The sequence below is a fragment of the Ammodytes marinus genome (genome assembly GCF_949987685.1).
Source record: "Ammodytes marinus genome assembly, chromosome: 23".
Taxonomy (NCBI): Eukaryota; Metazoa; Chordata; class Actinopteri; order Uranoscopiformes; family Ammodytidae; genus Ammodytes; species Ammodytes marinus.
The window spans coordinates 13,907,970-13,926,734 of NC_137227.1; the positions used below are offsets into that span (position 1 = coordinate 13,907,970).

At 38.9% G+C, this 18,765-nt stretch overlaps 2 protein-coding genes across 2 annotated transcripts; one reads left to right on the plus strand and one right to left on the minus strand.

Moving 5' to 3' along the window:
• Nucleotides 1–9,201: 9,201 nt before the first annotated feature.
• Nucleotides 9,202–14,742, minus strand: LOC307269303 (ubiquitin carboxyl-terminal hydrolase 47-like). Its single transcript, XM_080052235.1, has 11 exons — nt 14,690–14,742; nt 13,780–13,890; nt 13,591–13,687; nt 12,816–12,931; nt 12,645–12,715; nt 11,915–12,040; nt 11,732–11,827; nt 11,178–11,306; nt 10,959–11,087; nt 10,801–10,876; nt 9,202–10,470 (listed from the first exon to the last, which is right to left on the minus strand). The coding sequence occupies exons 2-11, from the start codon at nt 13,829–13,831 to the stop codon at nt 9,635–9,637; spliced, it is 1,728 nt and encodes a 575-aa protein (XP_079908361.1). The 5' UTR covers nt 13,832–13,890; nt 14,690–14,742; the 3' UTR covers nt 9,202–9,634.
• LOC307269304 (E3 ubiquitin-protein ligase RNF19A-like) lies at nt 14,738–18,535 on the plus strand. The gene is made up of 5 exons (XM_080052236.1): nt 14,738–14,944; nt 15,850–15,956; nt 16,206–16,312; nt 17,251–17,418; nt 17,548–18,535. The coding sequence occupies exons 2-5, from the start codon at nt 15,860–15,862 to the stop codon at nt 18,001–18,003; spliced, it is 828 nt and encodes a 275-aa protein (XP_079908362.1). The 5' UTR covers nt 14,738–14,944; nt 15,850–15,859; the 3' UTR covers nt 18,004–18,535.
• The last annotated feature ends 230 nt before the right edge of the window (nt 18,536–18,765 follow it).

Genomic DNA, 18,765 nt, shown 5'->3' on the forward strand with positions numbered 1-18,765 from the left:
CATGTTTTTTTATATTAAACAATATCTTTTTAGAATTTAACACTAGACCCTTTTTTATATACAATTCTTTAGGTCTTTCTGAGTCTGATGGTATTCTATGAGCCAATAGAAAATGCTTCAGGTTCATACTAAAGCCCACAAAGTCCAGTAAAGTTTGTTCACACACATTTCTCAACCTATACATCTTTTCAACACAGTTCTTTTTTCAACAATATTAATGATACACAATGGAAGGACTTGTGTTGATTATAGACACTTAATAGAACATTTTCAGGTTGTGAAACATTTTGATACCCACGCCCATCTTCAGTCTACTCCAATGAATAGATGGCCTACTGGGTAGCACTGCCAGATTAGGGGAGACCCAAGTTGAAACTCCCGATTGGAGCCCCATGCTATCTGCCAAACTCAATTTGGAAGATGCTTTGTCGTCAGCTAAATGGCATGTTGTGTCAACTCCTGCCTATAGCTGTCTTTTATTCACCCATATTAAGTTATGTTAAACAGGTTTAAGCAAACAGCCAGGGGCAAGAGGGGAGACAAGCCCAAAATCAAAGAGAAGTTGATTAAGTTCATAAAGAATGAAATGGAAATGTTTCATAATGAGGATGTCAGGCAACAGATGGCACACAGACAGCAGAGTTGGGGGCAGAGACAGGGAGTCACAGGTAAGAGCATTGAGATTTTGTTAAGGTACATCATGAAAGGGTGTTTCTTTTTAAACTTGTAAAATAGGTACAAAATCAGACATAACAGCAAAGATTTGTTTATGGCAATGGAATTGCTGTTGTGATTAATTGTGGAATTGAGTACCGGTAGATAGGAGTAAGGCAAACACAGTTTATTATATCTTGAAAAGAGACTGTGTCCCTACCAGGAATTGCTCTTGAGAACATTTCATGTAATTGTCTGTCCTCCCAAGGTTAATATCAGATTGTGGCCCCTGACTTGGGGTAGCCTACGAGATAAAAGACCGACATGTTTTTGACTCCGTAGTCAGCCAAGAGCACAGAGTCATCGAGCAAAGTGGCAGTGAAGATCAGCAGCAGGTCAACCTCTCCTACACGAAAACACACACACACACACACACACACACACACACACACACACACACATACACAGGGATCATTGTTGATAAAAAATAATTAAAGTATGATTTAAGAATTAGAACCATTCTTAATTGGGAAGTTATGGAAAGCCAAAAGCGCTTTGCTTTAACTAACTTTTATTTCAAATGTTAATACTATAGGATATTATGAGTATAGACAAATAAACAACCTGGGAATAAAGTGTTTTAAGTATACTCAGCTATTTGTGCATTAACACATCATATAATCTCACTGGCTAAATTCAATAAACCAGGTGCAAGTTCAATTCTGTTTTACCTATGCTCTCAGGAAGCTTCTGCGCTATCTTTTCCTTCAGCTGCAGCACTGTGGTGTTTTTAAACTGCTCCTCCGTGTCACCCAGACCAACGACCATCTCTTTCCTCGAGAGGCGACCATGGAGGCTACGCACCTTGACCTGGTAGACCTCGCGGGACGGCTGACTTGACTGCTGTCCCATTTTGCTGCTGATTTCTCTGTGTAAAAGTTTTAGTTATGATGTAATTACTATTATTGCTATTTCTCTTGAGTGCATTTAGTAGGCTGTAGGAGTCAGTGATTTCTGTTGTGGTGACGAGTGCATGGTACATAGCAGAGATGGGGGTAAGTCACTAATGTGCAAGTCACAAGCAAGTCTCAAGTCATAACCATCAAGTCTCAAGCAAGTCCAAGTCACTGTGGTGAGAATCAAGCAAGTCACAAGTCAAGTCATTGCTCAGGTCAAGCAAGTCACAAGTCAAGTCATACAAAAATCATATTATCTAACCCAGTTTCTACATTTAAAAGACCTGCATTTCACAGTTCTCTTCTTCATACCGTCATCGACAACATCATCCTTGAACTACAATTGAATTATTCTTGGTCTGACCGAGGGGTCTTCAACTAAAATTGAAATGGGTCCAGTTGACAACATTTTCTTACAGCAAAGGTCCGAATCTCATAATGTCTGCATCCAATAGCGACCCCTTATCTATCACATATGATCAACACCGCACATTTCCTTTTCTTTCAACCACATTTAGGCTACTTTCAATTTTCAAGTAGCTTACTTTTAACATGGAAAACAAGAAAGGCAAATAGTAACAGATAGCCTACTACTTAGGCTACACAAAACAGACACTTAAACCTGCAGTGTGTAGAATTTTGGGTTTTATTTCCTAGCAGATTTTGTAGAAAGTAATTATAATATCCATAAGTACATTTAATTTAGTGCATAATAGCTGAAAAAAATGTTTTGAATTATTTATTTTTCTCTTAGAAAGGGTCTCATATGTCCATATTTCTGCATATTTTGGACCAAGGCCTAGTGCCGCCATCTTGAAAGTGTCATAGTTGGAATGTCATCAGGTGCATTGTTTAAAATTTAGAATTGTTCTTGTCCTTGAAGGCCACTGTAGCTTCTGTTATTATTCGAAAGGGTTGGGGTTACCCAGGGAGCGTTGCATTCTAGAACTTTCTAGAACTTTCTTGATGATGTCATATTACACACTGCACCTTTAATCCCCATAATGCATTTAGAATAAAACAGGGCAAGGATCTGCGCTATGGCAAAAATATCATATCACCTTTTATTTTATGGCAGGATCACATTTTGATTTATCCCGATTAATTAATTTTTCATAGGGTGAATACTGGCATCTTGGGACAATGGGCATCTTGGGACAGTTAAGCTTAATCTTGTTCTTTTAATGAATAATATTTTATTTCTAAAATTCTACACTGAGCCAATCATGAGAAAGTTTGGAATGAAAAAATATTGGTTATGTGGTCATGACATCACTTTTGGTGGCATGGTCTAGCCATATTCAACAGCATTGCAGTGAATTTAGATGAAAAGTCAAATGACATAGCGTTTTCTTGTAAATGATGTTAAGATCATAAAAATCTAACAAATGTATGGATGTTTGTAATGTGTATATATTATGTTAGGTAATAGAGTGGTCAATCAGAATTTTAAAAAATCATGTTCAGATCAATCTTATTTTCTGTAAAAAATGTGATTTTGTCACTGTCCCAAGATGCCAATTGCCAATTGGCATCTTGGGACAGTGTATTACTGGCATCATGGGACACAGTGATTCAAGTCATTTTAATGGGGAATTTTGTCCTCATACATTTAGATGGTAAAATTTGCAAATCGATTATTCCAAATAGCTTTTATTATAAAAAAAATCGGTTTATAATAGCTAGCAAGCAATTAGCATCACATTTATCATTAGCACTGCCAGCTAGCTCAATGGTAGTTTTAGTGAATATTTGTTGAGTTAATTTTTTTTATTTTCCTAGGCATTGTAGCTCAACAATGATTAAGATAATCTGTTGCACCCTTCCTTTGAGATTAAAGTGCTTTTTATTTGAATTGCTACTGTTTTATTACTTCAATTTGATGTGTTTTAATTGTCCCAAGATGCCAATAACAGGTGTCCCAAGATGACAGTAATGCCTTGAAAAATGTTTTTTGGGTCAATGTGTGTTTGCTGAAGAGTCATTCATCCTGTGTTTAATTTTGACTTATTTTTTCTTCTCTGTTGTTTAGTAGAGATCTCAAGCTGTTTAGAATGGTATCATGTGATGGGAAAAGACCTTTGAATCATACTTAAAACTTCCACAAGACATATATTTTCGGAAAGTGTCCCAAGATGCCTGTATTCACCCTACTGGGGGGCGAACTGTCATAACGGGCAGTTTGCTGTGCTGTCTGTGCGGGTGCGGCGGCTGTGAGCTGTCGGAAGGAGCCGGTGAACGTGGAAGGTTGAACTGCATCATATTAATAACCGCTGTTTTGTCTCACAGAGATGCTTATACAAAGCCTACAGTCCATGGAGGTAGGGCGCTCGATAAGGAAGCGTGCGTTATCAAGGCAGCAGCGCTGCAGGAAACGCTCGTTATTTTCGTTTTCTTTTACAAGACTTCCCGGGGCCGTTACAACGTGAAAAGGGAAGGGAAGAAGGCGCTACATATTTACTGTGATAAGCGTGTGGGAGGCTCACGTGAATTACTCTTGGTCTAGCCCATGGACATATAAAGAAAGGTCTAGCCGCCTCCATGACTGCTGCTCCTGTGTTGACCTGCTGACGCTGTTTGTCCGTGCAGCGCGCTGCGTGCATTGCACTGTAAAATCACCCGATCATGTTTCAAAATAAAACATAATTTCTAACGTAATCTAACTTTTAAAAATTCAAGTCATTTCGAGTCATCTGTCTCAAGTCTAAGTCAAGTCTCAAGTCATGAAGACCAAGTCAAAGTCAAGTCGAGTCTTTTATCAGTGTTAGTCAAGCAAGTCTCAAGTCCTCAAATTTGCGACTCGAGTCTGACTCGAGTCAAGTCATGTGACTCGAGTCCCCCATGTCTGGTACATAGTGCAACACAGAAGGTTAATGTTTACACAAGTTGCTTTTTTATTTTTTTATATTTATTAAGGCCAAATCCTTTATCAACAAAGTGCTGCTTTACAGCGTGAAAACCACCAATGAATAAACAGCAGACAGCTCTTTGGGCGCATTAACACATCATATAATCTCACTGGCTGCGTTCAATAAACCAGGTGGCTGCAAGTTCAATTCTCTCTCTTACCTTACCTCCTATGTACTCAGGATGCTCCTGCACTATCTACTGTCATGCTCTGCATCTCCATCACTGTGTCGCACAGGTCGAAGTCACATGTTAAATTATAAAAAAGTTTTTAATGGATTTCTTATTTTGAGGAATTAAATATAAAGGAAATGTAGGCTACTGTTTGACTTCATCCTCAAACACAAATAGGCAATAGGCTAAACAGGACCAAAATAAATGAGAAAAAAAACTTACTTTGTAAATATTACTGTGATGTCACAGTAAAAGACATCACAGTAATATTTACAAAGTAAGTTTTTTTTTAACCCTATATTTCTCTTTCTGTGATGTCACGAGAAAGAGAAATATAGGGTTAAAAAAAACACTCTTTCTGCCTTTTCTCAGGCTAGGATGAACCGATTTCAATTTTTTTCGCACATTTATACTACATAGGATCTCAGAATTCAATACACCTTCATATTCAAACAGGTGAAGTAGGCCTTTAAATACTGACTGATGTTTAGGCAATCCACCTTTAATATTTGTTCGCTCTTCTTTTTTTGTAGTTGCTGTTAGTGTTAGTATTTATTGGCCTTCCTTACAGACGGGGCATTGTGGATATAAGTGATATTGTGGATATTATACCCTGTCAATTTCTTTATGTTTTGTGAAAAGCTATGGGTTCTTCCTGTCTATTTTGTGTAAAAAAGCTAATCAAAAAATAAACAAAATACGACTGGAAAAGTGGTTTATTCTTCTACAAAGTCACACAATTACATTATTATATATTCTTTTTCTTAGAATTCATAGACACTTTTACCTACAATTGACCAATTATGACACATTTTATTGATTCTTTAGGTATTTCTGAGTCTGATGATGAATGTAATTTTCATTTTTTCATTTAACTTTTATTTATCCTCGAGAGACCAATTGAGGGGTGACCCTCATTTTCAATGACGTCGAGTCAAAACAAATTCAAAACAACAATACATACAAAATATTCAATGCAAATACATCAAATACACAACAAGTGAAGAGAAGAGAAAAATGACCAATTGAAACATTTACAAAGTGGTGAGGAGTGGCAGCAATTAAAAGGAATAAAGTACAATATAGCCTAATTAAAACAGTTACAAGTAGAGTTTGGCAGATCCAAGATAGTCTGTTTAAATTGGCCAAAGGATATGAATGTATTTAGTTTAATTTGTTGCTGTAAGTTGTTCCAGGAGTCGGGGGCACTGAAGCTAAAAGCTGTCTTTCCCAGCTCAGACCGGGCTTGTGGGACATAAAGCATAAGCATGTCAGTGGAGCGGGTTTGATAAAGCCCATCTGAAATGTGCAGCATTTCTGTTAAATAACAAGGAAGCTTTCCAGTCAAGGCTTTGTAAATAAAAATGTGCCAATGTGCGTCACGTCTCTCTTTAAGGGAGGACCACCCAACCTTTTCATATAAGAGACAATGGTGTATAATGGTAATAGCCAACAACAATAAAATAAAAAACAAATGTAACAAAACATGGAGGCCCTTCTGTAACACCTAAATCCTGATCCGATTTAAAAAAATAAAAATAAAAATAAAAAAATGCTTAAAAGAACTGAGTTATTTAGTCCCTTTCGCCCGTCCTGGAGCTGCATGGTTTGATTGTAAGACCGGCGTTAGACAAGTGTTGATTTTGTGTTAGCATATTATCTCAGATATATCCAGAGTAAATTTTAAAAGTCGCAGAGCTCTTCCTTACTTCGGTTTTTGCCACCCTTGTCACCCATTCCAGCATCTCCCTGCTCTGGTAGCCCTCCTCCTCTAAGATTGTGCATATGGAAGACTGACATGTGTTCCACTCCATAATCAACCAATAGTCTGTCATCATCGCCCAGGTAACGGTCTTGGAAGAGCAGCGGTGGGAGGAAGCCTACACACACACACACACACACACACACACACACACACACACACACACACACACACAGGGATCATTGTCAATACAAAGCTTGATCGTTCACATGATTTAATCATTCTAACCAGTAGCCTTATTGCTATAAGTTTGGAAAGCCAAAATTGCTTTACTTTTACTAGGCTAACTTTAAGTCAAGTGTTGATTCTGGTAGGCTATATTCTGTGTAGGCCTATGGACAAATAAACAACTTGGAAAGAAAGTGGTGTATGTAAAATCAGCTCTTTAGGCGCCTTAACACATCATATCCCACTGTCTAGGCCAGGGGTGTCCAAACTTTTTTTCACTGAGGGCCACATACAGAAAAATCTATGAAGGGCCGGGCCACTTTGCAAAAATAACACATTTATCAGGACATAGCTGCTCTGATGTTTAGTTTCATAGTGTCTTCGTAAATTGTAATCCTTCTTCACGGCAACACTTTACTTGCACATTAAACAGATACACCCCCCTCTTGTTAAATGCCATTGATACACCCAGTGTTTTCTGCTTTTGCGTCCAATGTCCAGTTGGGGGAAAATAGTAGCCAGCCGAGATCCCGGCCCTCCAAGGGAGGTCCAGGGGTATGCCCCCCCGGGAGATTTTTTTAAGTTTTTAAAGTGAAATGCATGAATCTGGTGCACTTTGAGAGGAAAATTAAGAGGCTAAAGCTGAAGAATTTTATATGAAAAAAATGGAGACACTGTGTCAGATGAATTGGAAGCTATTGGAGAAGGACACATGGATTTTCCATAATAATATTAATTTAAGGCAAGGCAAGGCAAGGCAAGGCAAGGCAAGGCAAGGCAAGGCAAGGCAAGTTTATTTATATAGCACAATTCAGACACAAGGCCACTCAAAGTGCTTTACAGGGGCAAGATTAGAATACATGAAACACATTATAAAACATTTAAAAGCGATTAAAAGAAGCAAATAAAAAAAAAATAAAAAAAATAAAAAAATAAAAACATGAAAACTGGATTTAATAAAAGAAGCAAATAGAATGAAAATTGCAGGTTAAAATGGAAACAAAAAAGTCTTCAGACTCGATTTAAAAGAACTGAGAGTTGCAGCACACCTCAAGTTCTCTGGGAGTTTGTTCCAGATTGTTGGTGCATAAAAACTAAAAGCTGCTTCTCCTTTAAAATAAAATATTATGCAGGTTCCTCTGGGATGGGCTTGGTGCTCTTTTGCTTTTATGGGACATATTTCTCTGTAATATAATGAGTGCATTTAAATTATTTAAAAATTAAAAGGGCCATATTACATTATATTTTTAAAATGTGCCACAGGCCAATCAATCAATTTTGACACCCCTGCACTAGTGGGTTAAAGGAGCTGTAAGCGAATTGGTTCTTTTAGCTAACTTCCTGTCAGTTACTGCAGTTAGCAGTCCCCTCGCTCGTCCCTACGTCACCACATTAATGCATTGCGGTCTTCAGGCAGCACGTTATCTAGCATCATCTTGGAAGTGTGATAAAACCGGATAAAACATGATAAAAACCATCAAAACAGACATTGGGAAGGACTTTTACCTGCTCTGCCATTGTAGGCGCATACACATTCACCCATCTGTTGCTCAGGCGTGCACCGGCAGTGAGACCATGGAGTGTATATAGTATATATACTAGTAAGACGAGTGACGGTTTGTAGCGTTCTCTCTCCTGATTGGATAAAAAATCGGGATACTACAACATTTTAATTGGGCTATTACTACAAATTAGAATGACTTGGAGACCTGTGATATGACGTCCGCACTCTGTTGAAGTGATTGCTGTAGGAATATGGAGTGATATAACACATATATTAACACAAGTAAACCGCTTACTCTATCTTTAACTAAGAAATGCAAAAAAAAATAAAAAAATAAAACGGCCATATTACATTATATTTTTAAAATCGGCCGCGGGCCAATAAAAAGCGGGCCCGCGGGCCGTAGTTTGGACACCCCTGGTCTAGGCCTACGTTCAATAAACCATGTGGCCGCAAGTTCAATTTCGTCTCTTACATTTATAGACCTTCGTCTGACTCAACTTTTCCTTCAGCTGCCCCACCGTGGTCTTCTTAAACTGCTCCTCGGTGTCGCCCAGACCGACGACCATCTCACCCCCATAGGGTCCGCACACCACGACCTTGAAGTTATCGCCCATGTTGCTGCTGTTTTCACGCGCGTGTGTGTCTGTGTACAAGTCTTTCCCGCGCTGCTTTCAAGAAGTAAAGCCTCTTCAGTGGTGGCTATATCATCTAAGATAGGAGGCGGACTGGTGATACTTTCACTTTCATCTAAAATATTATTATGATATAATTACTATGGCATACAGCAGTAGACCTACTACTTCTCTGAGTGCATTGCTGAAAGAATGATGGCGGCGCAACGGCATGGAAGAAGTGAAAAGAGTCAAAGTTCTAATATGAGGTGACGAGTGACACATGTGGCACACAGCCTGGAGCGCCCCTAACCACAGGAAGTCACTGTTTACACCTTCTTTTGTCCTTTTTGATAATGCTTTATTAACAAAATGCTGCTATACAGCATGGAATCAACATGAATAACAGCAAACCGAATTAACACTAATACATTAACACAATTAGTATAATACCAGCCAGGGGACAACATGGAGAAGTCACAGATTCATTGATAAATAAATGGTGAAATGTAGGCTACTGTTTGACTTAATGCTCAAACACAAATAGGCTAAACAGGACCAAAATAAATAAGATTGTTCTTCAAGCTGACAATATTTCCTTTTTATATCTTTGTAGAAACACTATGTTCGAACAATTATTTTGAGGGTAAACACCAGGTTTTCTTCTAATCAAATCAAACTCAGTGTATCCTTTCTCACAACCAATAGCAGCACATGGTCAAGGTTTAAATAATTGGGTTTGCCTGAACCCAACATTAATTAAAATGTGAGTAGGCCTACTATTTTAAAATTCATAAAAACTACAGAAAATTTGGGTATTCACAGTCACAAATACACATTTATTTATTTTTATTATCAGCTGAAGATGCAGATTATCCGTGGGCCTATTATTCCATCACCTCCATGGCTCTTTGTGGACACTGTCCTTGCTCTCCGCACCCTTTCTCTTCCCTCTGGGACTCGCAGTGTGTCCTCCCCTTGTCATTGTGTGCTTGGTGTCGTCTGCCAGAACTACATGCTTTGTTTTCTCCTGGACTGTCTCTGAATCGTTGGATTTCTTTCGGTTTACGTTCGGTGAAAAACGACGCCCAATCTGTTTATTCGCTCTCATCTGATTCTGCGTGCGTGGAACTAAAGAAAAAGAGCATCCACTGGACGAAACGTGACATGACTTTGCATCGAGTAGACACACATTTGAACTCACTCCGGCTTTTCTCATGTGTTTGTATTGTTCTTCTATTCTTACCTCTGCTGCTGCGGCCTCCATCTCAGTTGTCGCAACTTTAGTTCCTGCAGGTTTGTTATGAAGGTGGCTATAAAGAACATTGTTCTGTGTTTCCAACTCAATCTCTTTGGCCTTCGGTCTCTTCTTTACATACATATAGTCTACCTGGTATGTTGACAAACGTTCTGTGGGGTTTCCTCGGTTGTCAAAAGGACACAGGGGCTCCACTGAGTTTGTATCAAGCTGCGGTCCTTTGGGCTCCTGACTTTTTTGTCCGTAACCTTTTTGTGCCTTTGTAGAAAGTGTCTTTTGTGTTGGCAAATGTTTCTCTAAAAAATCCCCATTCAAATGCTTAAAGATTTCCCCTCCGCTGCAGTGTTCATCTTTCAGTTGATGGCGAGATCCTCCCTCTGCCTCGCCATGTCTTCCTTTGGCCTCGAGGTCTGAATGTGTGAAGACTTGAGCCTCGTGGTCACCTTCATCTGTTATCTCAGGCTCTCTGCTCACTATGAACAGAGGGGAAAAGGAGGTTGATACGGAAAAACGCTAACAGCAGAAGGAGGGTACAAACATAGCTCATTCTTTTAAACAAGTTCAATTATTTTACACGTTTGCTGGATGGGATTTTCAATTACGATTTTGAGACACCTCTTAAGCTAAAGCTTCATTTTACAGGGAAACAAGTCCTTCCTCTGTTGGTCAACTTGATTTTGGAGGGGGTGATGGCAAAGCAGTGTTTGCCTTTGCTGGGTTTACGAAGACCAAAATAATTCATTTGAACAGATCAAAATGGAAATCGCTTGATTCATGCAGTAAATATACATCTGCAAACGTACCCTTTCTGTACATGAGGAGGTAAGCAGTAGAAGACCTCAAAGGTGCGTCTCCAGCCCCAAACAATGGCTGTCTGGCCTGAAAGTGATCTCATAGTTAGATGTTTTACTTCATGTTGTCAAACCATGTGATGATGTTTTTAAAGAATCCACCTCCTTACCCCGGTAACAATGTCGTCGTTGAAGCGATACCACACCTGAGTTTCAAAAGAGTTGATCAATGCAGTGTAATGACCCCCTGTTAGATTACCAAAGTGGTCCACTACAGCGTAGAGGGCGTATTTGCAATCCTGAAGACAGGGCAAAGGGTAGAATGATTACCGTACGGTACGGCAAATCAAAACAAGTATCTTATGAAATATAAATATATTAAATCATACCTCCACGTTTAAAGTTTGGGGGACGTCGATTTTGCAGCGAAGTTTGACGTAACACCGGCGCTTATAGTCGAAGCAGAATCTCTTCAGCAGCAGCGTCAGAATCTCCGGCTGTAGCGTCATCTCACAACCCTAAAAAGCACATCATGAAAACCACTGCATGAACGAGGGACAGTCACAGCGGTGCTCAACAAAATGAAGACATCTAACAACTAAATCAGGGGTCAGAAAATAAGATTGAACGCATTGTTCAAAGGCAGCATCATTTTACATGGGCAGTGGAGATTCATTTCGTAATGTTGCATTTGTTAAGAGTATTTTATTTTATCGTGTCTTAATGCGTCTCCATCTCTCTAAATAGGAGCAATAATTATTAGCATGACTTACATCATACATATGTTCTTTTAATGATGTCGCTTTAGAAACATGATTGAGAGAAGTACATTTCTGACGGTTTTTCTAGGTTACAAAGTCATATTTACATGGATTTATATGAGTCTTATCAACTGTAGACTGATGAGAAGTTATGATAAAGTTTTGTGAATATCAATACTCACAAAGTCTGCTTCACGCTTTTTCTCGCACCGGTTGCAGTACATCTTGTTGTCCCCGCAGAATGTTTCTCCCTTGAAGAATGTCTTCAACCCTTTCTCCTGTAAATGTGTTATATTTAGTCTCCCTGCATGTTCTTCATAGGAAAAATACATAACTGTTGTTCTGGTCAATGGAAAGCACAATACCACACTGTAGGTTTTACGACAAGACTCTTCCACCGCAAGTGGCAGAATCCAAAAAAAGCTCCTGGAATCGGTTGTCTCGTCGCAGCAGAGGCACGTGGTCCTGTGATTCAGCTCTCCCCTGAACATCTGCACACAAGAAGGTACAGCACAGCTTCAACTCTGACTTAAAGGAATATTGCACTGAGAGAGAATGTTTTGTTTTCGGTATGAAATACTCTCCTCAATCATGTTTGCTTGATAGCCAAACTCCTGTTGCATAATCCAAACCTCTAATCTGTTGATTCTTGTAATGTAACTAGGGACGTTTACACAAGTCCTGAATTTATGTACAAATTCGGGCATCACTTGGATATTTCCTTTTATACTTTTACTTTACTTCAAAAAAGATTATACCTACAGTATATAATATAATGTGCAGCTAAATAAGTACCATACAGTATATTCCATTTAATTTAAACAATTAGTCCAATAGTTGCATGGTAGATTTTATTGTTTCAGCTTTTCAAATGATTCTCTGATGATTTGTGGCTTTTTATTGTGAAAAAATATATATAAAATAAATGTTATTAATAATTGTATACTTGATTGGGTTGTTTCTATGCATTGAGTACTTTTACTTTTGACACTTTATGTACATTCTCCTCAATACTCTTTTGAAAAGTGTTCATTACTGATACAGCACTGAATCTCCTCACTACACTTATTAATAAATAAATGAATGTGTCCTTACCTTGGCAGCATTTGAACTGGTCAGACACAGGATCTTCTCAAAGTACTCAGCAGCATCACGTTGTTCATACACTGAAAGTCAGATGATGTGGATGAAGAAAAAATGACACTTTAAGATAATAGAATCATTAAATAACATGCAGCGCACCCTAAGTCTGTGCCAGGATCTTACCGTTAGTTATCCCCAGTTTTTCTGTGATGATGTGAGTTTTGGCCGTATTTCTCTGAAGCTCAGCAAACAGTCGGCTCAGATGGGGGTCAATGCTTGTTGTATTATTACCCCAACATCTGTGAAACAGCGACAAATATTTGTGACTTCATGACAAGTCTAACCAGCGACACACTGATTTCATATCCTATCCTAGAGTTCTTCTTGGACGAATGTGTCTTGAAGGGATAGCTCGAAATGTTTGGAAATTACCATATGAAATGTGACGCATTAGCTGGTTAGCTTACCTCAGCCTACCTTTCTAAACGCAAACCAAAGTGGAAAAGTTACAATAGTTTATTATAGGGGGTCTCATCATGCCAGACTAGCCTATTTCTTGATTAGGACCAGTAACCTCCTAGCCTGGAAATCCAGAGCTGCAGCTGGCAAATTTAGATTTGCTCAGCCCGTTGGTCTGACTGGACACGATCCATTGGAGCTCATTAACTATGTTGGAATATTCGGAGCTGCCAATCAAATCGTTCTATTTAATATGGGCGGGCCAGAGCCCTATGTATGGGGCTTTGGGGCGGGCGTAGCCAGATGACGACAGTGCTGGGCTCCAGCTTCACATACAGACATTAAAATGTATCAATCTTCCCAGATCACAAGAAAGCGAATACGTTTATTTTCCCCAAAAAATATTAGACTCTTAGTTAAGCGAAGAAAAACAGGTGATTTGATCCAACTTTTAAAAAACAATATTGTGACAACCAAAATAAAGGCAGATGTTACTAACTTTTGCACAGCCTCCCGGAAGCCTTCGGTCATGAAGAGCACCTGCAGCACGCTGTTCAGATAGCATGTAAGACCTGGACTGTTGAGGCCGTGGTAATCTAAAAGGACACAGCAGTGACATAAGACACACATTTGCAACATTATCTCACAACTTAGAAATGTATAATAAGCCTCACGCATCGTCACTTACCTGAGATGGAGAGGCCGTCTAATTTCTTGCTCAACTTTTCCACATGATTCATGCTGATGTATTTGGGTTGAGAGCGTTGACATGTTTAGATGCTTGAAGTATGGATTCAGACTGTTGAAGCACAGCAGAGCAAGTATAAACACATGTAGACTATCTTTAAAGGTGATACATCTTTATCACTGGCCTTATTTCACACTCACTGCTTCTAAACTAGACAGATAGCAATGTGATAATTTACAACAGTATTGCTGGACTACACCAAAGTGAATTTATAATTTAAAAAAAAATCTTTAGCTTGCCAACATGAGAAGTTTCATAGAGTTGTAGGCTACATGTATTTTGATACTGTTTTCCGTTTTGTTTACTAATGAGGATTGTAGAGAAGTTTATATACATTTAGTATAGGCTATTGTGTCTTTATCATTGTTGCTATTTTTCGCTGTGTGATGTGATCAGATCAACAGTGTTAAGTGTAAAGTGTTAGATAAATCTAATAAAGTTGAGATTGCAATCCTATACACTTAGAAATGGAGAGATTTCAAACTAACATAATAGGGTGGTATGGCAACTTCCACTTAAGTAAATATCTCTACTCGAGTAGGACTATTCTAGATCTCTAATACTTTAATGCATTGTATTGAAAGATAACCTATACAAATATCAAGCACAGCAGTCAGTTGATACACAAAACGTGACCAGTCGCATGCTGCTATGGAAACACATCCTCTCAACCCTCCATAACAAAGCATTGAAGTAGGAAACGGCGAGGGGAGACGTAAGCGACAATACGACAATAATAAACACAGTATAAAGTGCTAAGCTCACGTAAACTATTACCTAGAATATCCGTTAACACCAGGGAACTTTCTGTTTGTTGTCAAATGGGAGGGTAAAGCGCGACAACACTCACCGTGCAGCCCAGTCTGACGAGCCTTATCCTGCTGTCTCCTTTCACTTTCGATCCCGGACGGAGGAAGTCAACGCACACGCAGCTGAGATTACTGAGACTAAAAAACTTTAACCCAAAGTTACAGTTGAATTTGAGCAGAATAATCGTAGGCTACTGGGTTGTGTGCTTTCAGTTGCGGCTATAGCCCACTGTTTCCGGTTAAGAATAAAGGAAACGTCCTTAAAAAAAACAAGATAGACCAGCTGTGTCACAAAGGTAAGACAGCCTACTTCCTTATAGGCCTACATAAACTGTTATTTTTTTTTGCCAGTTTAAAAGACTGAGGAAACGTTTATTCCTCCTTAATTCCTCACTACAGAGCAACTTTGCATAGTTTGAGTGCGCCTGTTTGTGATGTCATAGATAGGCTTGTAAAGATGTATTTAAAGCTCACTGCATGCAGTATTAGGCTACTTTCCATTTAAGATGTATAATGTAGTCCTATTAGTTTTAATTATGTCTTTGTTTCAAGTGAACATCATATTTGGAATGAGAATGTTTTGAGCCTTAAAGTAAAATCCATAGAAGCAAGCAGTTTAAAAAGAAGGGTTTTAGTATTTAGTCTTAACACCTGGAAATCCCCCAGTGTGGCAGCTCAGCCATACAGGTTGTTATATTATATCAGCTCAGGTCACGCTGATAAAACATGTGTATGAATGTGTCTCCCCTTGTGAGGTCATAAGGGGAGATACATCTGACTGGGGTTTTTGCACACACGTTTCCAGAAAGGTGGAGAAAAAGGCAGATGTTTTTTTTGGATTGTTGTGTACACTCACTCTTTCTTTCTTTCTTTCTTTCTTTCTTTCTTTCTTTCTTTCTTTCTTTCTTTCTTTCTTTCTTTCTTTCTTTCTTTCTTTCTTTCTTTCTTTCTTTCTTTCTTTCTTTCTTTCTTTCTTTCTTTCTTTCTTTCTTTCTTTCTTTCTTTCTTTCTTTCTTTTTAAATACCTTTTAATGGGGCCACTTTTCCAAAAGTGTACACAGATCTAGGCAAAAGAAAGCAGGCTCTATCGAACATAACTTTCTGTGTACATCCCTCAAAGCCCCACAATTCTGAGAACTGTTGCTCAAATAGTTCAATCATGATTATGCTCAAATGAATAGTTGAACTTTCTTCAACTTAGGGCGATCAAAATGAGCCTCCAGGGGCAGGAACAGGAGGGGAAGAAATACGACCCGCTAGACAAGACTCTGAAGTTCGTCAAAAGGAGGGACGACTTGGATCCAATGTGTAAGATTGATTGAAGGACACTTGCTTTGGTTTCCATCTTATTTCTACCAGTCACATCTCTATCTATCTATCTATCTATCTATCTATCTATCTATCTATCTATCTATCTATCTATCTATCTATCTATCTATCTATCTATCTATCTATCTATCTATCTATCTATCTATCTATCTATCTATCTATCTATCTATCTATCTATCTATCTATCTATCTATCTATCTATCATTTACTCACTGTTGTTCACTTCAGGCTCAGATGATGATGAAGAAGACGGCTGCCTCCGAGCTGAGATGTCCTGCGGCCACGCTGTCACTCCAGATTCCCTCACACAATGGTGTCGCAGCCAGCTGGATGAGGTATCTCAATTATCTTCAAAACACCACATTTCTTATATGTATTTCTTATTTTAGCAATTTACAGTTTTTCTCAGTTGCTTTGGTGCTTTTCTCACATCACTATTAACATTTGCACAGCATTTGCAGTGCATTTCTCAGTGCAATTAGTGCAAACTGCAAAACCTAGTGGATAACCTGCAAAAGTACGTCACTTGCTCAAAATGGATAGTCTATTCCTCAAAAGCAAGTATTCATGTCAATGAAACTGCCAGTGTCATCAAAATGAGAAGTCTTGACACCATCGTTTATGAACAAGATAGTCAAATGGCTTTATCATGTTTTCATCATTTATTCTCTCAGTGTTTTCCAATGCAAAAAAAGGTCAGAACTCAGTGACACTACCTGAAAATGCTCAAGACAGCACTACACTACTTGTACAGCCATTTGAAAACTACAGTAAAGTTACACATTGCTGAAGTTAGGGGAGTAAGTGAGTACAAGACACTGAATACGTATGTTTCACATTTTTGCAATTCTACAGCATTGTGCAAAAGAAAAATACACTTCAGTCACTTATTTAGAACAAACATAAAAAAACACTGCTTGTGTTACACTGGACTGTGATCATAATAGTGCTGTGAAATCATGTTTACTTTTTTTATTTCACTGGCAAAACTTAGAGGAAACGCCATGATTCAGATGAACTGAAAGTAGTGTTCGCTTACTCTGCCACCTACTGGCGACTGCAAGATATGTCACTCAGACGCAAAGAACTAAACAATTTAAATGTAGTATTACAGTTAACAAGAAATAACTTTAAAAAAGCTTTGAGTACTTGCAAAACTTGAAAATTGTTTTGGAGGTGGGCACCTGTCCTTTTTCCCTTTCTACCCACAGGACACAAGTCTCTACCTGTTTTGTATCACCCTTAACTGATTCTTCTCTTTGTTGTTTTTAAGGGTAACTACAAATTCAGATGCCCTGCGTTGGTGGAAGGTACCAAACTGTGCAACAAACTGTGGTCCTACCAAGAGGTGCGCAGACTGGCCGACTTGTCTGTTGAGGAAATTAATTACTTTGAAGAGAACATGTCCCGCCTGGCTGCTGATGAATACTGTGTCCAGTCGGTAAGTGCCCCAGTGATAATTAGTTCTTTTGAAAAGTTGCCTTTTCTGTGGAATATTTCAAAAATATTCAGATTTTCAAATATTGTGTGTCTACAATACAATATTTCCCTGTTCTCATGTCATCATCAGTGCCCAAAGTGCAAGACGAGCGTGGAGAGGAAGAATCTCTCCAACCTGTGCGTGAAGTGCACCATATGCACAGCCGATCAGAAGAGGTCCTACCAGTTCTGCTGGCAGTGTCTGAGGGAGTGGAAAGGCCCAGGCCCTCGGTCCGACCGCTGCGACAATGACGGCTGCCTGAACAGGGAGCTGCAGCTGCTGCAGACGTGTAAGGCCGTCAGTCTGCCCCAGGTGAAGGGGGTCACCCACTGCCCCTCCGTAAGGGCCTGCCCCACATGCGGCATGAAGGTGGAGCACAGCCAGCAATACTGCAAGAACATCAACTGCCCTCGTTGCCGCGTGGAGTTCTGTTTCGTCTGCCTGAAAGTAAAGCGTGAGTGTAGTAAAACCAGCACCCCGTTCCAAATCTGCCCCAGCGGCGTGGCTCCTAGACAGATCTCTATCCCTGTGTGGAAGAAAAAATGAAGACAAAAAAAATGTCTTTATGTTCAACATTAATAATTTGACAAAAGATATTTAAGAGAAACTCTACATTTAGACAAAAATCACAACACAAATCATCAGCAACCAAATTAAACTGATACTTTTCCAGCGAAACCTAAAAGGTTTTATCTTTAAACATTGTTTAAAAAACCTGTTTGATAGTTTAGAGTTAGACCGTCTTAAGCTCTTTTAGCTGATATTTCAAGAGTCGAGTCGAGTGCAATAGCCTTTCTGATGGAATGCTGGAATGTTTATTGTTTGTTTAATGTTTATTCCCATTCTAAATTAATTCGACACACAGCTCACCATTTTTAATCCTTAACACTGTTGTGGTATATATTATGTTCCCACTCAAACTGCACTTTAACTTCTACTAATTGTACAAAAAGTACACTCCACTCGATTTTCTTCATACATTATGTAAAGTATTGTTTGATTGAGCCTGAAACGTTGCCAGCGATTGCATTACTTATTGTTGTGCATATGTCCAATAAAAGATCTTTGAGCTTTGAACAATACCTCATTCAAACGTATCTGCTCCTTTATTACCTGTTTGTGTATCACTTTATACTGAAAGGCTAAGTGTCATTATTTATATCTTTCCAGTTGCAACTGCAGTCTTCCCATAATGTTTGCTATGTGAAAGTAAAAAGTAAATTACAAATGGGGATTTCTGAGAGCTGTATAAACTGTTAAACTTTCTCTTTCTCTCTTGTGCGTTTAAAATCCCGGGACTTACCCACA